Raw genomic sequence first — 22,461 nt, forward strand, 5'->3', positions numbered from 1 at the left:
TATTGGTACATCCTATGCTTGGTAGACTCTTCCTCCGATCCAAAGGCGGTAGCGCTTCAGATGAGTCCTGCTCATACATAGAAGCTAACACGGTATAAACTCTACCCAACTGAACCAGAGACATCATCGTTGACCATGTTCGCGTGGATAGAATTGTCCGCCAGCATTGTCATCGGTCGCCAAATGAAGTGAATCGCGATCCCGCATTCCCTCGCTTTAATGATCTAGAATTCTCCCTCTCCGTAATGCCTGCAAGAGTATTGGTGCTGCCACCTCGAATTGTAGGCAGCGCTGCCAACGTATCGCCGCTTGTGGGCGATGTGATGGCGAATGGATGGCTTGTTCTTTGCTCAATGTACAGCTGAGCGGCTGCTGATAATGGTATGGCTGGCATTTGAGAGGGGATCTCGCCGCCATTCTGCACTAGAAGCTCAGCAATTGGAAATGCCTTCGGTTTACCTGGACTCGGACTTGCTTTGCTGTTCGGCGATACCGAGGGTGAAGGTGCAGCAGAACCCGGAGCAGCAGGGTCCGCAGCTGCGAGAGCCAGAAAGATTGCATGCGTATTGCGCGATCGATCACAGGCGTTCACGTTGCCCTTTAACGCGATGCCATACAGAACACCTTGAATATCGTTTTTCTTGATTGAAGCAAGGAGAGTTTCATCAGGAGTGGCAAATCTAGACTGAGACCCTGATATAGGCATGACGTAAGCTCGATCACTGTACTTAGCATTGATGAATTTGAGCCTCTGCTCCCGGTTCGATTGTGGAGAGGGCTTCAAGCTTCTGTCAAGACTTGCTTCCCAGATCATGTTGCTAACACGGTTGCCGACGAGTAGTAAAAGCTCTACAATATCATTTGTGAATGAAAGGGTGTCCAATGTTAGCGAGCGAACCTTGGAGATGTGGGTGCCGAGAGAGCGATGAATCCCACTGCATTCGATGCACAACACTATTCCAAGATTTATGGATACCCATTCGACTTTGGAGCTTGAGCCGCAATCTGCACACCAGGTGTTACCTTGATCTGCATTTCGAATCTGTTGAAGAAGTTTCGAAGGGTTCTCGTCAAAACTGTTGCTGCTAGTGCGCATATAAGATGGACGAGCACCAACCGTGATGCTTCTGTTCACGCTCGAGGAGTCTCGCGTATGGTAACCATGCTGGCCAGAATATGAAGAGCTTTTGCCGGTGAGAGCTGAACTGATATCCCGGCCAGAAGAGTCACGCTGACTTGTCTGGGGAGTAGAGGAAAGCCCCCGACTTTCAAAAGCGCTTTGAAGGGCATTGTTGATGGCTGTAATCCAATTACTCATATCTTCCTCCGAAGTTGCCTGATAAATCCTCTTGAACTGGGGTGTGATGACCTCAAAGCAGAAGCGACGGTCTGCATCTCGTGCCATTCTAACAGATGCCATGCGAAGGTCGATGGGTTCCATGTGTAGGTCCAGTTTCTGCTTCCAATTGCTATACTCGGACAATCGTCCCTGATCTAGCACGATCCAAAATCTGAGTCACATCAGCAAGCGTTTCATGGTAGATGACGGGAGGAACCTACTTATGCCAGGCCTGCTTGTTGATGCCTTTAGGATCGATGTGCGACCCTGGTCGGCTGAGTGCCCATAGCAAGCCCTCTTTACGATATTGGCCGCTAGCGGGCCTATCCGAAGTTGAGGTGTTGCTTTCCCGCTCCTCAAGATCCCGGATGCCCTTGAACCGGTTTTGACCTGGTGAAAAGAATGTACTGCTAGGTGAGGTAGAATAAGCACTTCCAGGTGGAGGGCCAAGCGTAGAATTACTTGGAGAGAGAGTGATGCCAGATTTGTTACTGAGGCTGTGCGTTAGTTGAGAGCTAGTACTGTCGGCTCGACCGAGATCTGAGTCCGAGGTATAGTTGTAGCCATTCTGCAACGGAGTGGCTGCTGCTTCTGACACAGACTGAAGATTGTTTGCTGGTTCGTTATATGATGCTGTGCTTTTTTCCAGCGTTCGCCGCTTCTCTTCACGTTCTGTTCGTTGAAACTTGTATTCCTTGTCCGCATCGCTGACTTCGCGGACCAAAGCATCCAATTGCGGGCTCATTTCTTCTATCTTCTTCGCCGTGGCAAGAAATGATTTGGCTTGACCATCTGCATACCGTGTCAGATGAGAGAGCAGCTCTTGTTCCTTCCGTCCTCCATGAAGATCTGTCATGAATGACGAGTAGTCAAACCTCTTCAGCTCGAAATTGCGTCTCTTTGTTTGATATTTATTATCACTCTCGGTTCGCTTCTTGTCCTTCATGGAGTCTTGCCTTTGACCAAGATAGCGACTGACGTATGCATAATAGTCACGACTCTCATCTTCAAAGTCTTTCTTTTTGGCCTCTGCCTGCTTGATGTCTAGGTTATAAAGCTTTGACAACGGTTCTATGATTTGTTTTTGGAGATGTGCAGAGTTTTGCGTCTCATAGTGGAGAATCTGCTGTGCGATCTGGTTGAAGTAATGATCCAGCGCTGGCTTGATCGCGCTAGCATTCGACCCAGAAGCCTCCTTCAAAGCAGCCAAAAAGCCTTTCATGGCCTGGTTGCATTCTACCTGTGCCTGCTGAGCAGCTTCGGCCTTCTTTAGGACCTTCTTCATTTGAGTTCGCATGTTACCTGTCTTCTGCTCCAGGGACTTCATCGTTGCGCGAAAAAGTGGACCGTCTTCCACGACGCTCATGTCTTCACCCGGACGCTGACAGGAAACGTCAACCACTGGCGCACTATTTATTACCGAAAGAGCTCCATTGGCACCAGGGTCTGGTACTGGATCAACCGGTGACGGCGGGTCCTGCTGGAAGCCGAAGGGCTCCCCTTCACTGATCTTGGACTGGTATGATTGTGAAGAGGCGACCCGTAGTCTAGGTGGAACGGACATTTCGAGAGCTGGCGAAACGAGAGATGTCTGCTGGGTATCTCTCTGGGCATTCTGTACCCAGAAAGAGAAGGATGCGAGGGTATGTAAACGATGCGCCCGTTGGTCGTATTCCAGGAAGCTGCAGCTATTACGCCAACCGCCCCCTCTGTCCTCAGTCGGCTTCGGTGGCCTCCACTTCCAAGCCCAATCAAACTGCACCGCTGGGCTGCCATCTGTAGAATAGTCGCCGACCAGTTGAACATTCGAGTTCTTGTGTAAGTTCGGGTCTGCATGGAACTCTCTGGTCACAAGATTATCAAGATCTCTGTAGTTGGAAGCATATGCAAAAGTCAAGCCTGCTATCGACGTATCGACGTTTGTGGTAGTCGCCACTCCGGAGGGTGAGCTGCTCAATGGTGCAGCAACTGTTTGCCTCGATACAAACGTGAACCGGAAACTCAACTCATCCTCATAGTGGAGTTGCAGGATAAAGGCCGGAACGGAAGCTTCGGGATCCTGTCATACTGTAACTCAGCCTATATCTCATTACTTCAGCGGCTGCGCCCATCTTCGGCCTACCTGCACGTAGTTCACCGGGGTATCATCTCCTAGGTCTCGTTTTGCTGTGAGTCGCACCGCTGGAAATGCATTGGGGGTGATGTTGAGTATGACGCTTTGAGTAGAATTGCTGACGGTCAGCTGCGCGATCGTAACTAAACCAAGTATCAGTATCAATGAACCTAGGCGCACGGCAATGCCTCGACCCACATCGTGTTTGATCCCTCAGGTACAAAGCAGCCCCCTCGTCTGGTTTGCTGCTGATATTTCCCATGCTCCTTCAGCTTTCTGCCTCGAGTCTTCGCGCTGTGCAGTCATGCAATCTTTCGAAGCATAGGAGGTGAGATTAATGAGCCGAGATGTTTGGGAGGTACAGGCTGTTGATGGGTTGAATGTCGCTTGGCGATTAATCTCGATGAAATGAAACGATAATTTCAAATGAACAGCGTGTGCATTATGACTAGGTTGCCTCGATGCAGTAACCTGTGTGTTGTAGTATGCATGTGAACATTGTTTGAATATCTCATGCTCCATGGTCATGATCATATTCTGCGACCACAAATCACCTGGGTGGGGGGCGGTTCACAGCGCAGCCCGCCAAACGCGGGTGGGCGCGAATGGCTAAAAGCGTACTCGTGCTTGGTATCAGCTAGTAATTGGAATGCCAGTGCCAGGGGCTACTAACAGGGCAGACGATTCACCGTGTATCGGATTGGGGCCCACAGCACAATTGTGAAATGTGACTTGGTCGTAGGAACTACAACTGAAGGAACTACATGAATGTTTCTGTGATGGTATCATTATTGCGAATATTGAGATCACTGCAAAGCCAACCTCTCCCCTGTTAAGTTACGTGTACTTTCCGCCCCCGGAGAATTTGTCGCGATGATCTTTTGGATAAATGTGACAAGTAGTCCTATGAAAATATATGTGAAACCTTTCTAAGCCCCAAATGCTAGATCAATGTGCTGGGAACCAAGAGCGATTCAGACTCGTCAAATTGGTAAAGCGTTTTCTTCTTCTTGTTCAGGTACGTTCTCGATGATCCAGTGCCATGTTGCTCAAAAACTCCAGCCACATTCGGAATGGGATTACAAGCCAGCTCCACACAGCCTAAAAGACAAGCACAAAAGAGTCATTTTGGATTTCCACGGCGGAGCATACGTAACACCGAGTCCCAGGCTGCCGAATCCGCAATCGGGGCCGAGGATATTGGGAGAAGAAATGTCCGCCATTATCGCATGTCGACTATTACTTGTGATGTGTTTTGATTTCCCAGGACGCAACTTCGTCCTTTCAATACTCCTCGAATGAGGTACCCTACTTTGGAGATCTTCCTCTCTAGTATATCAGCTGATGTGCACCTTGCGGTGTCTCTGCTCAGAGACATGTTCGATCATGCTACTAGTAGAGCGCCCCTTAGTCCATCTGCTGCGTGACTCTGGAGTGCTTGGCTCTACCTTACGACCCCCACAGGCCATCGATCAGAGCTCCTACCGCAAGAATCAAGATATGGCATCCTTTCCCCAAATCTGAGACTGCACAAGCATCTGTATACTTCTTACGGACGTTTGAGCTGCAAATTCCTCCAGTGGGTCATCCGTTTCGTACAGAAACACTACTATATGTTCAAGAAGGGACGACAGACGTCCTGCACGATGAAGGAGTATTGTTTATAGAGAAAATGAGACGAACATGCGGTAATCAAATTTGCTTACCCCAGGTCCGTTACGAGCCTTACAACACCTTTGTCGCCACAGCTGTTCTAGGCTACACCACTGAACCGGCAGTCTCGATTGCTGCAGTAGGGTATTCGTCTATTGTATCAGAGATCGAAAACCTTGCTCGTGGAGGCTGGAGTGAGAGACCGGGCAGCAGTGCAGCAGTAGGTGTACGGGAAGGACGAGGTTGGCGCTGTGCCTTTTATCCAGGAGTCAGTTGGGCTAAATCCTCTTACCTTTTCAGCAAACAGATCTTGCATCAGAAACTGACATTGCCTGGATATTTCCACGTTACCTTAATGCATCATTTGACGACGCCGTCAAAGCTCGAATGGTAACTGTTATGTGCTAGTAAGTGGTGGTAGTGAGCAACTGAGCAGTAACTGTCTTTATTTATATCAGATATCCTGCATAGGATGGAGAGGAACCGCGGGTCGAACGTGCACAGTCAGTCAAACACCACCACTCAAATTGTGATTGTTTATGACTCTACTAGAATCCCAGACTACCCACCCCAAATGCCACAAAGGCTAAATGACTTGAATCGTACGTTCCACTGAAATCGCGTTTAGTGGATACGCGTCAACCTCTTTCCAATCATCCTGACCACAGCCAACAGTCGTGGTAAATTGGCTGTGGATTCCTCCTTTGCCGCCAATACAGCTGTATTGAGCGGCTTTCCGGCTGCGATGGCACTCGAGCGTGCTGCCGCGGTTGGACGCTTTGGACATCGGTCCCTCTGATGAAGCAAACCATCGTTGCAACCAGGAAGGAAAGAATATGCCGTTTCTGAAAATGGACTTGTAAGTCGGAAGACATGCACACACTATACCAATGGCCATCTGAACAGCACCCCAGTTGACAGCATGCGGCAAAGCATCTATAATTCCACTCAACAACCGATATGCTAAGGAATACAGTGGCCAGCTTACCTAGGTTGCGGATAGATGTATTATAAAGATAAATGACTCTGATCATACACGCAATACAAATACTGCCCGTAAATGTTAGCAAAAGCTCTAGGACCACAACCGTTCCCATGACTGTTCTCAGAGACAAGGAAGGTAAAATGTGAGCACTTACAATCCACCCACCGCGAACACACCACTCACAGCAAGCTTCTGCCGTAACGGCAGCTGAAGCTGTATGGTTCCATAGATAGGCAGACACAAAATCGCAATATCCAGAAGCATGTTTGACAACTCGTAGCCAAGAATAAATCTTCCATACAGGATACACTTGGCTTGCCCCTGGTGTACCAGCTCTAATTTCCACGCAGCTTCCACGGGTATGCATTGGAATGTGTTGACGAGAAAGCAAACGAGAAACCACACCATGCAGAGTATCAGGAGAGAGGTATTGACGTGACGGTACCATTGAGTGGTGAATATCTTGCGCAAAAACAACAATATCGATATCTTGATGGTAGTAATTGTGGTAGTGAAGAGAGCTGTGATAATGTAACTATACTGTACAGACGATCTAAGATCAGCTTTTTGGATCGATCCGGAAAGTCTGTGGTACACGGACCTTAAGCAGATTGTTGAGCTGCGGAATAGCCATTACCGCCGTGTCGAGGGTTCCGCCAGAGGTTACGACGCCTTGGACACATTAACAACTTGGCGCATGAGGCCTCAAGCAAGCAGTGCACCTGCCTTGAAGGAGACACGCAGTAAATGCAACCAGCACTAACAGTGCGCCAACAATGAACCAGTCCTCACTTGCAAACCCCAATCTTGTATTCTTCTTCGCAAACATCCGTAACATAACTGCTAGGGCGCCGAGCACCATCAATGTAATGTTTACGCCGAAGGCCGTACGTCCAGTAGCCTGGAGGGCCATCTTGCAGAGGATGAAGCGCAACGGGAACAGTAGACCTCAGGCCAAAGGTGGAAAGCGCGAAACACAGTGCTGAAATTGAAATAAACTCTTCAAACGCAAGGTCCGTCGACGAGGACATCCATTAGATCCTGCACATTCCCCCGGAAAAGAACCCCGCGCACTCATGATGGTCAGACTATTTATACGCAGGAATCACAACCTTTGGACCCAGGATGCACACGTACACATACATGTGTTGGCACTTGGCCTGATCACGCACTGTTTCTCAGCCAGGATCTCAAACCATGCACAGAATACGCGGGCATGCATCACGTATACGCTAAGTCTAGCGCAGCATAACCATTCTAATACAAAAAGAGCTAGTGGTATCCAATTCCAGTTAGCGTATATTCAAGGCTTTGGATCAACGACTTCATATCTAGGCTAGAACTTCTGATACCGGAGTTCTGGACATTGGGGGCCATATAGATGCATATTAGTCATGTAAGCACTAAGGTGATGAGTACTAGGTGTCACTGAGAGTGGGATTCGAAGGCTGGCTTCTCTGGTAAGTGATGGTTTTCTTGCACACTGGCACCATGGCATGTTCCGAGCTTCAAGGTGTGCCTTACTACGTATTGCCAAGACTTGACTCAGCTACTAGGGCTTGGGAACGAGTTTCAAGGATGGTCGGATTTTATTGGCCGCCCCTACAGCCTGATCAAAGACAAAGATTGACGACAAAATGTGGTAAATATAACTTTGCTCAACAACGGTCCGGGGTGAGATATCTGATTGTCTCTAGCGTCTCGCTCGAGGCTCACCATTCCACAGTGTTGTCATAGTCTCGATGCCTAATATTATTGCTACTTGAGATCATAGACCTCATTGCCGCAACAACATGAGGCGCAACCAGCTGATGTTTGCCTTTGCAAATGAGAATTGTAGACCCCACACTGATACCAGATTGTTTGACTGAGCATGGCTCAAGATACTGAAATATAGTGTGACAGAAAGTGCTCCGCCATCCCCTGGAAAAAACCATAGATTTTTTTAGCAGTAAGGTCAAGGATTGACTTATTTCTGCTAGGATTCCTGATTGACCTGGATTGATTGTTAAGCATTGGCCATTAATGGATCGAATCTCTTACTAGGAGAAGGGACGCCTGAGCTATCCTAGCTGCCTTTAGGACTACACTACCTTGGCTCAATAATGCTGAATCTTATTGGAGTAACCTGGATACCGTTTTCTGTTAGTGGTGATTTGCTTGAGCATTTACTCTGAACGAACTCTTCATTTATGCGGCACACAAGCTGAGCAAAGTGGAACCACTGTGGTCATCGTGGAATTCGTGCTATCCCTGTCAATGCCTTTCTGAAATGATCATCATGGATCCAAAGGGATGTTGCGTAGTTTGAAAGGGTAAATAAAGGAAGACGTTTGAGCTGGATTAGAAATTTAATCTGAGTGATAGACATTCAGAAGGACCCTATGGAAGCATGCTGCCTACCTCTCGTACGATCGCCCTCCTGGTCCTGCAGGTCCTGCAGCTGTAATGAGCCTCGCCACCACATCATCGAGGATGCCCGTCTATACGTATGCTGTGGTGGTAAGGATCCTGTCCCCGTCCAAAGCCTACCTCGCCAGTCTTTGCACCCACCGGCTGCTCCTGTCGGCGCGATACGTAGCGTATCTGGTTCGAAGAAGCCGTACCGAGCGCATTGCTGACATTGCATAGTACATAATGCTCATTATCCACGCCGCCAAGGTCATTTTAGACCCGTGTCCATACGACGAGCACAGAGAACTCAAATTGGCAGCCGAGCAGAATGGATCCCAGCAGGAAATGCAGCGCAGAGGAACAGAAGTTTCGCCTGAGCGTGGGAGACACGAGGCTGGTAATGCTGCGCCAGGGCCTTTTCATGGCGTCCGCAAGGACGGAAGAGATAGGCGCTGGTTATCAACGGGGGAGACAAGCAGAGTGAGCTAGGTCCGGGGAGAATGAGTGGAGAGCGGCACATGACTGGGGGTTAGAGGGAAGGAAGTCTTTGCCGCGTTGGCAATGGTTGTGAAGGGTGGCTCAGACGGCGGAGAGGACGCTGAAAAGGGTTTGTGGAATGACGATCGTGTTGATGTCAGTACGAGTGAAGTTGTGGAGTATGGCGAATTGGTGGAGGACGGTTTAAGGTACCGAGGAGGTCTGGTGGGAGTATCAATGGTGGTCAGCCTTTTCCGTACCGTAGAGGCTCTGACTCAAGGAGAGATTACTTTGGCTTCCTCGTTTGTGGCTGCAGTATGCTTTGGGATAATGCGTTGATCCGCGACTTTTTCGGCTTATTTTGAAGTTTTTATATAGTGCTTCTCGTCTTGCTCTGGGAAGTGGACATGGCCAGGTCATGAAGTGATGCTTGAACCTAAACCTTGAACTTAGTATCAAACGGCTGAGGCGAAGATAAGCGAAGCTCTGCCAATGTATTACTACGATGATGAGTCTCCTGCATTCAGGGACTCGTCCTCTTGATATTGCAAGAATACCGCCGGCTCTTCCTCTGGATATTCTTGGTTACTCATATGATTCTTAATTCCCGGGCTAGGACGCTAATCATTGTGATGTGGTCTAGACATATCAGCAGTTGCTCATGCTGACTCATTTGCCACTGTTCAGATAACTCAAGAAGCAATTCCAGCCTGGATGTTTTCAGTCAGCACAACAACAGTTTTCCCTTCTTGAGAAGGGGAATGTACCTAAACTGACAATATTCACGACTAAAACTCGGTGCTGGAGAGGTACAATGCTGAAATTGATGGCTTGAACTGCTGGCCACACAAGCCAATTTGCCTTGAGACCAGCAAAATACGATTTTTCGAGCTTCTCCCTGGGACTACTTCCTTCAAGAATGGCCATGCTTGATAGGAAACAGAAAAGGTTCGTCGTGGCGAATACGGTTTGGTCAGCCAGTACTCGAGCTGCAATTGTTGCATTGTAGTTTGGGAGATTGATCTTTCTCTGCAAGAGTTGATACCACCTGGTGGCAGCCGGTCCAAAAATGGCTGGAGAAATCTTAGCTTGAGCACTTACACCAAGTTCAGAGCACACTTCACCTCCTCCGTAAAGGGCCATGCGTCCTGATCGTGCTAGATCATGATTTGCGAAGCCTTTCTTCTCCACAGCTTGCTGCGCTAAGGTATCGCCAGCGGCAAACAGCACCTGAACCGAAGGATTAGCAGGCCATGCGTTTAGGAGGCACTTAGCCAGGAGGAGGTTCTTACAGCGGTCGTAATACTCTGAGTGATGAGTGGTCGCTGCGCGAGCTTCGCCTGATACCTGTAAAAGATTGGCTTCTATGCTTCCAGTTGGAGCTTCATGCTCACCAGCGTAGCATCTCAACGACCAATGATCAATTCGAAGTTGCATCTAGGAAAGATCTGAGTTTACCACCGTAGTTACATTAGAACCATGATGTACTCCATCGCTAGCAATACAACGAAGTAGCAATCGAACAAATTGGTTTGACTTTCCTTTACAAACAAGAACCATAACGCCATACTATGACAAGGTAAGTTGGATAGGATCCGCATGCCAAGAATTAAACAACGCTTATCCTCTTGGGGCCAACTCGAAGCCCTAATTATCATTTTACCCCAGTCCCACCGAAGAATCACCTCAACTAGCACGTTAATCACAATCGTCCCACAACGCTCTGTAGTTGAGACACCTACCTGCTCCTACCGTTCAGTCTCACAACATGGCCGACGCACCTCGAGGAGGCGCTGCAGGAGGCGCAGGGCGGGGAGGCTTCGGCTCCCGCGGCGATCGAGGTGGTGATCGTGGGCGAGGACGTGGACGACGAGGACCCCGTCGAGGAGGCGCAAAATCCGAGGAGAAGGAGTGGCAGCCAGTCACAAAGCTGGGTAGACTCGTGAAAGCCGGCAAGATCACAAGCATGGAGCAGATCTACCTTCACTCCCTGCCGATCAAGGAATATCAGATCGTGGATTGGTTCCTACCAAAGTTGAAGGATGAAGTCATGAAGGTGAGATGGTGGCGGATCATGCTACGAGAAACCAAGAAATACATCATCTGCGAAATTGGTGCTGACGACCATTATTCAGATTAAACCTGTGCAAAAGCAAACACGTGCCGGTCAACGTACTCGTTTCAAGGCCATCGTGGTTATTGGAGACTCGGAAGGCCACGTGGGTCTGGGTATCAAGACTTCCAAAGAAGTCGCAACCGCAATCCGTGCTGCAATTATCATCGCCAAACTCTCAGTCCTGCCTATCCGAAGAGGCTATTGGGGTACGAACCTTGGTGCGCCGCACAGCTTGCCTACCAAGCAGAGTGGAAAATGCGGCAGTGTCACTGTCAGGGTAAGATATCATCTTCCATCATAGCCTATACATCTCAGCTAACGCTGATTCCTAGCTTATTCCTGCTCCCCGTGGTACCGGTCTCGTCGCATCCCCAGCCGTCAAACGCCTTCTCCAGCTTGCGGGAGTGGAAGACGCGTACACATCGTCCGCTGGTAGTACCAAGACTCTTGAGAACACGCTGAAAGCTACCTTCGTGGCAGTCGGCAACAGCTATGGCTTCCTGACACCGAATCTGTGGAAGGAGACGAAGCTGGGAAGGAATCCGCTGGAGGAGTTTGCTGACGTGCTGAGAGAGGGCAAGAGGTACTAGACGGCGATAACGCACAGCGTTTCAGATGCAGTACGGAGGAGAAGTCGACGTGGAGAGACCTTACCAGCCTGTTGCGTCCAGGTCACGAGTGACAGCTTAGCATGCAATCTTTGAAGGACGCGATATGCTGCCCTAAGGCTAGGAATCATGATTCCCCAACCTTAGAGAAACCATTAGAAGTCAATCATGCTGTGACTGAATTATTAGACTAATACACATACGTGTAACGGCTTTGCGGCGTAAGCAACATCTAAGTATGTCACCTAAACCATATCTGCATTGATCGTTGTGCCTGCTTGCAAGACCCACGCAGTGGCTCATATCAGCAGCGATAGCAAGAATGCCGCCTGAAGGCCGTCGGATCGCGAGATCGGTTGCCACACTCGTATACCTCAAATCCACCCCCTTTCGTCTAGACAACGAACTTCGCCTTTGCCCTTGTACTGCCCGCATGCGCACTATCCGTATGTCCACTAAACTCGACCTGTTCGTTCGGCCCCAGCTTCATCGTCTCCTTGAACCTCTGCCCAATCTTCATCAACGCCTCTTTCCCAGCACCATCTCCGGCCTTGGCTTTGCCGACCGTCCTCGTCCACAGCCCAATCCGAAAGAATGCCTTCCTAACATTGATGACCACGCCCATGACTTCGTTGTCGTTGTCTTCTTCGAGGGTCTCGCCGATGGCGGCTAGTTGTGCATGGAGCCACAGCTCGTCGATGTCGATTCCTTTCTTGTCTTTAAACTGGTAAGACCACTTGCCGCCGTGCTTGTTCTGCGAGTCCTCCCATTCGGGACGCACACCGCGTTTGAAGAGGTGGTAGTCGGATTTGTGGGCGAGTTGGGAGGCAGCGGCGATGTTGTTCTGGTGGGAGGATTAGTGGTGCACAGGAGGACAGTGGCATTAGATCATACGTAAACTCCCCAGAACTCCTCCACCGAGTCAAAGGTCACTACTTCCTTCAGCAGGTCATTCCAGTTGTCACCTCGGCCGGTTGGTGGCTTGGTGAACCAGAGTGTCCACTGATTCTGCAGAGGATGCTTGACATTGAAGTTCTCGGGATCGTGGAAGACGGTGACATTCTGGCCGTTGCTAGTGGGTGCAGTAGAGGTAGATGGTGCCGTATTTTCATCGTTGGCTGAATCGTTGGTCTGGTGATCACTAAGTGGGAGTGAGGGTCTAGTTGTCGGATTGATAACTTCAGCCATCCTTGCTGTTTCTAGCGAGCTCTGAGACAGGTTGAATAGGGTCCCAAAAGTGAAGTGGTAGAAGGGTAGGTGGTTGTTGAAGATTGTTTTGCGGCGTGAAAGGTGTACAGATTTGTTGATTCAGAAGGCACAAACGCAACCTAGCGCTAAGTGATATTCACGCCACAGATAGAAGGAGCGATTAAAGACAGCTTCACTGCACCAGGCAGATAGATGGCTTATGAATAAGTTTATTGATATAAGAAGTTTCAGAAAATAGTCCTGCAAAGCGGCCCACTGCCACCATGATGCCGAGATGATTTAGTACGCTAATCTCGAGACGGTAACGCGTTTGTTCTTCCAATAGTAACGAATGTCTTATGTACCGTATGTTACCTACCGTCGTCTCTAGTTGTTTCGCTCGTTGTGCAAGTGATGTGATAGCCAAGCTGGCAACTCTGGCGCGAGCTCAGCTCATACAGGCTACGAAGGCAGGTAAGACCGTTTTGACCTATGTCTGTAACCAGGCACTATGAGGGCCTCCTTACTCCCAGCTTCCACTGGAGAACAAGTGCAACAGCATTCTTACCACAGCAGCTGCTTCGTGCTGGGAAGCATCCAGGGCTCAAGTCGACATAAAGCTTGTCACTCTCAGCGGTCCTGCTGCAATGAGTTGCTCAATAAGGAAAGCTGCCGTGACCGCCTTTCCAAGGATTTTAGGAGATTTGATCTCTATATCTGTTCTCTATAGCAGCTATTTTCTTTCTTCCTGCTTGATCGGAACATCTTGTTGATCAGAGCCAGATTGCACGCATTGCACTCTGTCGTCAGTATATAGGGGCAGAATGTTGCTACAGGCCCGACTGTCAGAAGCGAACTTCGTTTAATAATTTCGTTTAATAATTTCGTTTAATAATCTCGTTTAATAATCTCGTTTAATAATTTCGTTCAACATATCCAAACCCGAAATGGAGTCAAGAAGGGCTTCGGGTGCGACTGTGTGGGTTTACAGATAGCAAATCTGACCCAGTCCACTCTCATACCTTTGAAGAGCACGAAAGACAAGGAATAATACTTCCAGCGGCCAAAGCGCTATTACAATATCATGAACGACGATACCAAGAAAAAAACCCCAAATAGCGTAACACATCCAAGAAAGATTGGTGGTTGCGGGGGACCAAGAGTAAACAGTTCGCAGAAACCTGCTGTAACAACTAGGTGATGTCATCTCACCTTATACGAAAGCTGTCCTCATTCGACATCTTCGTCAGAAGTATCCTATCCATTGCCGACCTGGAAATTACTCGAATCAGGAGCCGATATGCTGTGCTTTGCTATTAACAAGCCGGGAGACTTCAACTGCGAGTATGATGAGGAAGACAACACCGATGACGAAGGGTGTGGGAGAGCAGAAGAATCAAGCGGTAGTGAACCACATTCACAGCCATTTTTCGGACGAAGACATGGCAGAAATCCCTATTTTCTCGCCGTCCTTCAAGTCTACATGCAATGATGGTTCAGAAAAATTGCGGAGAACATTCAAGAGCAGTATTGAAGAAGAATCGATCAAATATATTGAGAAGACCTTGGGAATATACCAAACAAAAGTAGTGTGTTCATTTGAATTAAATCGAGTCAAATAAATCAAATCTGTGCTTTCACTAAATCAAATTAAGACTTTTGAATTTGACAATTTCCTAATTAGTTATATAAAAGTCTTGAGAACTCTGGCCCCTAGCTTCAGGCCGTATTTCTGTTGTACTTTTTACAGGAGGGCTAAGTACTTTTAGGGCACAACTCTATAATTTGCTGTGGCATAACACGCTTCTGTAGTGCGGCTCTGAAATAAACAGCCCCAGCCTTATTCTTTATCATGAGAGTCTGTAGGATACGAATATTGATAGAATATTTCTGACTCAAAACATATCATTTCACGAAAGTAGCAGAAATCACGTTTCGCGACTTTAAGTTACACAAACATAGAAATAAATATGTCACTAAACTCCCAGTTTTCTTTGGCGCTTGAACTCTCAAACATCTTTCCTATCCGCGCTGTTGTTGACTCTGCAGCAACCCAGTTTCTCAAACTTGCTCGGGATCTTCGGCGGTCAGGTTCAGATATTGTGGTTGAAGCGGACCTTGCTGCTGTCTTTGGAAGAGGAGTTATTAGCTCTATGTTGGAAGACAAGTTCAGAAATGCGGTAAAGCTGCAGACATTTGTTCCGCTGACTCGTGAAGGTGAGATCCGCTTGGATTCTGGTCCCGGCCCAACGATGCATCGCGCATTCAGGGAACGGTCATACTTTGCCACTGTCGTCCAGTTGTCTCTGCTCGCATGGATGCAGCCTCGCGAGCAGCTGGCAATGATGCTTTCTTCTTGTATGACGAAGCGGGTTCGTCTGGGAATTGAGGGTGCTTCAGATCCAGGGTATGAGAGTATTTTTAATACATTAGCAGCATGCAGCTCCCAATCCAGCAACTTCGCCTGGAGCTTTTACGTGCAACAGGTCGAGGCTATGCTACGCAGTTCCTTCCCAGAGTACAAGTTTCACCACGATTATATACGCATGTCAGACACGCTTCTGTCAGGTGCCATGGATTACCTGTACCTTGTTCAAAGCCTCCCTGAGCAAAGAAAGATTCTTGTCTCTAATCAGTTGGGCTGTGTAACTCTTGTGGTCTGGGCACACTACGCGCTGGGGTTGACAGTTGCAATTACCCATAGAACCCTTCCGGACAACAACATCATCTTTGGAGATCGTGGGGAACCGCAGGTGATCATTACCTGGCAGGACTGCAGAGATCACACTGATGACCCAAACCACAACTACAGGATAATGTGCAAAGGTCCACAACCTGAGATTCTACTTCTGGACCAGGATATGTCAGTGGTTCTACGCTCATTTCCCGACGAGCCACGGTCTCACACTGGCATGAGAGGGATGGTACACGATCGTCATGCACTCTTAGGCTACGGGACCACTTTTCTACATCGATTGTTCAACACCAAGTACATAACCATTGACAACGATCCGATCTATGAAGATTCGGTGAAGCTCATAACGGCTCTTGCCATCCACGCATCCAGTCGACTGGATCGAAAGTTTGATTCTGGGTGTCGAGGAGATGATCAGTTCAAAAACCTACCACGTTATGAGATTCAACTCGAGGTTTGGAGGGTACTGTCATCATCCAAGATTATATTTGGGGGAACCAAACATGATCCAGCTGGGATAGCCTCCTATGTTGAGTTCTTCAGTAACTCAGTTCTGAGCAATGAGAACTTGCCGGCTAGTTTCTCGAGTACTTTCAAGAAAGCAAGGCCACCAACCGCGTCACTTCTGGAAGGATTACATCTAATAGATCAGATTCAGTTTCTGGCTAGGGTTGTTCTGCTATTTGCATTCGTCGTTGATGTTGAGGGCTGCGCGGAAATGCCAATCTTTCTCGACGATTCTCTCCTGTCGATGCGGCTCGAGATGAAAAGGGTATGCAGCAGGCTTAACACACGAGTTGCAGTTGCGCCTGAGACAGTATTCTATGGAATCCTACAGCTTTTATCTGATGATACAAAGCTAACGCGCGCCAGTTGTCACGACTTGCATGAGGAGTCCGAGTTCCTCTTTCTTTGCAGCGACTTTGGTTGGAGCGTCTTTCTAGACACAATTGGGGACAAAGATCCAGCAAATGTTAAGCCTCACCTGGTCCATGTTCAGAAAGGTGTCCCAACCAATTCTAGGACAAATGAGCGCAAGTTACGGATCTCTGATGGTGGCGTCTTTGTAACAACGCTCCCTCGCATATTCCACAAACCACCCGTGCAGAAAATTGCGTATACCCCAAGAGCAGTAGCGCAAGTTACCCGTCGGGACGAATATTGGACAAGCAAAATCCGACAATTCGAGTTGACAATTCGATTCATGGTGGAAATAAGTTCAGAGCGCGCACTTCAAAAATTTGACTTGCAGACATCTCCCACTGAGCATTGGGTGACTTGTCGAAGCATGCATCGTCAGATCTGGGAAACCTTTCTAACTCCTCCGTGCGAGCATGAAGCCGAAATCAGCCCGCAAACTCCGTTGAATCTTGGTCCAGATGCGTTGGCTATTGTAGGTTGGAGCAATCAGGCTGAGAGCACAGGCGATGGCCCATACCCCCAAAGGATTGTGATATTTCTGACACGAGGCGATGCCCGACTTCGGTGGTTAGCGGTCCAGAACGCTACAGAGGGCGGCGGCGCACCAGAGCTGGAAGACAAACGTGAAACGGCCCTTCGCACCGCGGATTGTTGTGAGAAATGTGCCCTTGAGCATATTTCATCTTTCCCAGGACGATGGACTCTCATTCTTTGAGCATCATTGGCATGTATCAGGCCTCAGCTCGCCTTCAAGTTGGCCAAATCCACCGCACTAACGTACAGAACCACTTGGCGGGCCACCCCACTTAGCAGGCCAGTTTGCACACACTTTACGCAGTACTTTACCACTCCATAGGCCACATTACCATTACTCAATTGGGCCAAAAGATGAAGCTAGAGATACTTCCTATTCGAGCCTAGCTGAGAGAATCCTGATGCGCAGCGAATCCTCCGAACGGTGTGTAATTTGCACTCTAGAGGGCGCCCTGCCCTCTTTGGCAGCCCTGACCTCCTCAAGGTTCTACGACCGCTACACCCTCTCTTTTACTATGCGTTTTAAGCGCTTTTTAATCTCTTGATGATATATTTGCTTTTGTATATTATTAAGCTTATCAAACTCATGAATTTTATAGAATATATATTCAATTAGATGTAGTTAACTTTTTTTGGATAAAAAAAGGATAGAAGGATAGAAGATCATTCCGTGCGCTTTTTCTACGCATTCTGTGTGCAAATTCTGTGCGCCATTTCTGCGCATGCTGCGTGCCAATTCTGTGCCCTCTTTCAGCGTATTTCTGTGCCCTCATTCTGCGCATTCTACGTGCCAATTCTGTGCATTCTGATTTTTGATGGGGTACAGCTTGGCAAGATTCTGCAGCCTTGGCAAGCTACCACCAGCTACGTTAAACCCAAGAAGGCAGGAAGGGGAACTTTGACTAATGAAAAGGCTGATCATCCGGGCCGCAGATTTAAGCTTACTGCACTTTGCAGCCAATTGATCAAGCTTGGTGGTCCTTTCACATTAGAGAGATGATGATTATAAAATATGACAAATGTTCATCCTCAAAATTGGGTTGCATAGCTAGTGGAGATTCAGTGAAGACGTCCATTGAGTTCTATACTCCCTAGGATGCATTATGAACCTTTGTACCATCACCTCCTACAGAGGATCTTTTCTCTTGGTTTTCTCCCATTAGAATGTGCGTCCACTGACCAGCGCTCTCTGGAGTAGATGCTGAAACATGAATGCATGAAGTTGATGCACTTTCAGTGGTAGCTCATTGTGAATACCATGTGTGCCTCCTCCTGCTCCGGTCCAACGGCTCAGCCAAATTTATACAAAACTTGTTTTCCTTTCTTCCCTTTCTTTCCCGCACCTCCTGCAACCAACCCACCGGTGGCAGTGCCTGCTGAGTCGTCATCAGGCCCAGCAATATCACTCCTTCCGGATGGAGCACTCTCATTCCCACCACCACCACCAGCACCCCAAGGATTAGCAACGGGCCCCTTCCCGCTCTTGCCATCATCCCATCTCACAGTCCCCCTCGTCAACCCAGCTATAAGCGTATTCGGCTTCTGGCCCATCGGTAGCGCAGGGAACATATCCTCCGTCGCGTTCGCACCCATTGTGGCCGGAGGAGGCCTCGACGAAGGACGACTATTTACCGGAATCGCTCTCGGTGACGAGGAGGCCTGGAGTGCAGTCCAGGGAGCTCTCTTCTGGCCATTGGATAGGGTAGATGCGCTGCCAAGAGCTGGGAAGGGGTTTGATTTGTCGCTGCTGTTAGCGGCTTTTACGGCGTTGCCCCAGCTGCCCTGGCGCGAGACGGCAGACCGGGAGGATTGCGCGGTCGAGGATTTGAGACGTAGAACTCTGCGTCCGCCTGGATGACCCTCGCTAGGACTGCTGCTTTCCGTACCCGGGAGGATGCCGGCCGGGCCGGGCAGGCTTGGGTAATCGGCGTTGATGCTTAGCCAGTCGTTCCATGCCTTGAGAAGGTCCGTCCTCTTTGTCTCATCCTCGAATATGTCGGCTAATTCCCGTACAAGCTTTCCAAGCTCTGCTGATGGGACGTCGAAGAGGGAGAAGAAGGCATCAATAAGTTCGGTTGCGCTGATGGTTGAAGAACGGTAGGAGGAGACATGAGTGCGGAAGGTTGAGAGTTTGGTGGTATCAGCTCCAAGAAGTGTAGAAGCTCGTTCTATAACCGCGGTGTGACGAATTTGACGAGCTTGTTCTTGGGAGGTTTGGTTCTCGCTGGGTTGAGGGTTTGAATTATCCAGAGAAAGGGTGTTAAGGTTTGGCAGGGGAGCTGACGATGGTGCGGGACGATGAACCTGTGTGGGCGCTGGTGAGGCCGCGTGGTTGCGTGGTACGAGTTGAGGTTGTGCGTTCAAGATCGCCATCTGCCGTTGGTAGGCAAGCTCGTCTCTTCGTAAAGGTTGTGCGCTTGACACTGGAAGAGCTTCTGTATTGGGATCCCTTCCCCTACCATTGCCTCGGTGCTCTCGCTCTCCTCGTCGCTGTGGTTGGTAGGGTGCACGGTAGTCGAAGGTTGAGATGTTGACCAATCTTGCGTCTCTACGGGCGTCTTTCGACAGACCATTAGGATGCGAGGACAATTGATGAGCTTTCAAATCCATTTCTGACTCGAATACATTTGTTTTGTTGGCTTGACACTCTGCATCAAGGCATACAAAATGAGATTCTTCGAAATGCTTCTCCAGCATCTCATAGTTGAGATAGTATTGCACTTGGCTACCAGGATTCCGCCGGTCGCAGATATGACATCTTTCGTGCTTCTCTCTACAGTGCTGGTAGAGCTCATCGTCCCCATAGAATCTCTCACGACAGAATCCACATTCTGGATGACCCCTAAATCCACTCTGATCAATGGCTCCTGGGTGGTCGTCCCCGAATTTCTCATGCCGTCGAAGCTCTCCAAATGTGAAAAGCTCATGCTCGTGAGTGAAGACCTTTTTGTTGCGAGTACATAGGTCACACATCAGCTTGCCGTGCTTCTGTTTGACATGGCGATGCAGGTGTGGCCATCCCAAGCATGCAACATCGCAATCCCGATCTGGACAGTTGTATCGCAGGAGGAGGACGGTGTCTTCGAGGATCTCATCTCTTTCGTACTTTATCCCAAGGTTTTCGTCAGATCTTACAAAATCTGTTTCGCCAAACTCTTCATATCTCTTTGCAGCATCGTTGGTGAAGATTACATAGGGTGCTTCAGTCTGTACTTGTGAGCAAATTTACGTAAGGATGAAGCATAACAATGCTTACCTTACAATATGCGCAGTCGCGTTTCTTATATAGTGCTCTCAACCTCAACGCACATATATGACATGTCTGATGGTTGCAAGGCGCAATCGAAAGATGTTCAATGGTTGAAGCACAAATAAAGCAGACTTCTCCTTCCTCAACAGGTTGGTTCTGATCTCCAACCTCTTGTCCACCAGGTTGATCTGAATCGAGTTGTCCAGCAATCGGAGGGTTATCAATCCTAACCCCATCAAAGGCATGATTCGGCCGTTGCCCGCTGCTGGCTCCGAACCGAGTGTCGTGTGTGAAAGTGGTCTGGCTCGAGACTCCCTTCCCTCTATTCCGTCCTCCGCGATCAACTCTGCCTCCTCTTAGAGCGTGCCCTCTCTGATTTCTATCTCGAGAGTATGAGTTGTTCAGTCCTGGCGCTCCTTGTTGTCGCCCTCCTCTCGAGTTCATTCTGCTTCCTGGGGAAACTGGCGCCACAGAACCTGCTTCAGCCATGGTTAAAGAGATATCCCAATGTGGAGATGTTGTGACATGAGAATTCAAGGCAGGCCCGCATCGAGAGACAGTATGTGGTTGTGTATTTAACTAGTTAGTGGGGTTGGCGGGTAAATTAAAGTTCCCTTGTGCAGGCGGTAATGGGGAGCTATCCCCTCCCTACGTTACCCTGTACAGATGCGTCATCCAGCTTGCTAGCCTAAGGAGAAAAGAATAGTATAGAACGTCCTAGGCGCGTCTTTACAGGGAAACCGGCATTTAATTACAGTTGCCGATTCACAGTCACGCTCTAGCCTAAGCATATCTTGCGAGTACTAGAGTCCGGACTGACCAACGATCCCTAGGTTTTGTTTGAGCCTAGCCAGATATATTTAATCCTTGCTGATGAGGTCTTGCTGACTTGTAACATGAACGACATGCTAAATCATCTTGTGGGACGAATTCGCGCCTGCAGCTCAAGATGTCGACCCCGCCTGCCTATGCAATGCCGAATACACGTCGCTAAGATGATAGATCCCCTTCAACCCCATGCAATTTTCAACGAATGAAGCAAAGGACGACCAGTTGTTGTCAGTCGTCAATTGGGTAAAGGTTCTGGTTCAAGACTTTGTTCATGGTGAACATGTGGATTTTGTCCTGTTTGAACACTTTGCGCATTGCTTCGTCGCAAATGATATTGCGTTTGTCAGATGGATCTTGTAGGTCGTGTTCTCGAATGTGTTGCCAGATACGTTTGACGCATTGCGGCCGAGACAGCTATGCATATTAGCATGTACACACCACATTGTCAGCACCACTTACCGCAGTTTCTCCTTGAAGAAGTTCTGAAAGGGCCGCTGAAAGATTCATTGGTTTCTTCAACGAGATTAGGATATGGCGAATAATTACGGACGAGCAACTTACATTGAACCCCGTGTTCTTAGGTTTCTTCTCAGTCAGCGAATCGTCGAGATCACTTTCATCTGATCCGCGAACTCGAACAGCCGTCTTTTTCTTTGGAGTCTTTTTCTTGACAGGTGCAGCCTTTTTGCTGCTGCCACCTCTCGTCGGCCGTGCTCTTTTGTCCTCTTCGGCCTGAAGCCTTGCTGCAAGTGCCGCGTCCGCATCCACGCTAAGTTCTTTTCGCTTCTTCTTGGGAAGGGATTCGTCTATCACGTCGGATACTGTTTCACTGGTAGCTTCGCGTTTTGCGGGACTCTTGACTGGGGTAGGTCTTTCGGGCGACGGAGCATGGTATCCATTGGTGGCTGGCGCCGGCGTCGCAGCTTGCTCGGTCTTCGACTCCAACTCTTGTTGCCGAGCATTGAAAATGTCGAATCTTTCTAGTATTAAGCCCTTAATGGCAGCCTGCAAATGGCATTAATTATCCTTGTATAAGCCGAATCTCTTAGTTTTTGGATCTCACCTTCTGAGGTGTGATATCATATTCAACTTTTGCTTGAATTCCCTGCCTGACCTTCTTCTCAGAAATACGTGAAAGATCGCTCTGAGCTAGAATTGAGTCGATGATGCCAATATAATTGGCGCGCACTTCGGGAGGTACTGTAACAACTTTGTGAGCCGCGTTGGCAAGAAGGACAGGATTGACACAGACATGACATGCCGGACATCAATCAAAACGAGGAATATGGGTAGCTTTTCCAAGTTGGAATCAAAGTGTGGGCAAAAGAGCGCGAGACTCTTAATAGAAGAGATCAAT

General features: G+C 48.7%; 6 protein-coding genes across 6 annotated transcripts; 2 read left to right on the forward strand and 4 right to left on the reverse strand.

The window, feature by feature from the left end:
* Positions 1 to 169: 169 nt before the first annotated feature.
* Positions 170 to 3,714, reverse strand: EPUS_04830 (uncharacterized protein; the record flags this gene model as incomplete). The annotated part of the gene is made up of 4 exons (XM_007789387.1): positions 170 to 1,511; positions 1,561 to 3,398; positions 3,462 to 3,595; positions 3,651 to 3,714. The coding sequence occupies 4 exons, from the start codon at positions 3,712 to 3,714 to the stop codon at positions 170 to 172; spliced, it is 3,378 nt and encodes a 1,125-aa protein (XP_007787577.1).
* A 7,015-nt stretch (positions 3,715 to 10,729) lies between these two features.
* Positions 10,730 to 11,667, forward strand: EPUS_04831 (40S ribosomal protein S2; the record flags this gene model as incomplete). The annotated part of the gene is made up of 3 exons (XM_007789388.1): positions 10,730 to 11,017; positions 11,097 to 11,354; positions 11,410 to 11,667. 3 exons carry the CDS (start codon positions 10,730 to 10,732, stop codon positions 11,665 to 11,667), a joined length of 804 nt encoding a protein of 267 aa, XP_007787578.1.
* A 412-nt stretch (positions 11,668 to 12,079) lies between these two features.
* On the reverse strand, positions 12,080 to 12,873 carry EPUS_04832 (uncharacterized protein; the record flags this gene model as incomplete). Its single annotated transcript, XM_007789389.1, has 2 exons — positions 12,080 to 12,529; positions 12,580 to 12,873. 2 exons carry the CDS (start codon positions 12,871 to 12,873, stop codon positions 12,080 to 12,082), a joined length of 744 nt encoding a protein of 247 aa, XP_007787579.1.
* Positions 12,874 to 14,843: 1,970 nt separating this feature from the next.
* Positions 14,844 to 17,204, forward strand: EPUS_04833 (uncharacterized protein; the record flags this gene model as incomplete). Its single annotated transcript, XM_007789390.1, has 1 exon — positions 14,844 to 17,204. One exon carries the CDS (start codon positions 14,844 to 14,846, stop codon positions 17,202 to 17,204), a length of 2,361 nt encoding a protein of 786 aa, XP_007787580.1.
* A 1,109-nt stretch (positions 17,205 to 18,313) lies between these two features.
* On the reverse strand, positions 18,314 to 20,762 carry EPUS_04834 (uncharacterized protein; the record flags this gene model as incomplete). Its single annotated transcript, XM_007789391.1, has 2 exons — positions 18,314 to 20,230; positions 20,280 to 20,762. The coding sequence occupies 2 exons, from the start codon at positions 20,760 to 20,762 to the stop codon at positions 18,314 to 18,316; spliced, it is 2,400 nt and encodes a 799-aa protein (XP_007787581.1).
* Positions 20,763 to 21,332: 570 nt separating this feature from the next.
* On the reverse strand, positions 21,333 to 22,363 carry EPUS_04835 (uncharacterized protein; the record flags this gene model as incomplete). Its single annotated transcript, XM_007789392.1, has 5 exons — positions 21,333 to 21,518; positions 21,564 to 21,617; positions 21,666 to 22,109; positions 22,168 to 22,304; positions 22,357 to 22,363. The coding sequence occupies 5 exons, from the start codon at positions 22,361 to 22,363 to the stop codon at positions 21,333 to 21,335; spliced, it is 828 nt and encodes a 275-aa protein (XP_007787582.1).
* Positions 22,364 to 22,461: the final 98 nt, after the last annotated feature.

This window comes from Endocarpon pusillum (genome assembly GCF_000464535.1).
Source record: "Endocarpon pusillum Z07020 unplaced genomic scaffold C741571, whole genome shotgun sequence".
Classification (NCBI taxonomy): Eukaryota; Fungi; Ascomycota; class Eurotiomycetes; order Verrucariales; family Verrucariaceae; genus Endocarpon; species Endocarpon pusillum.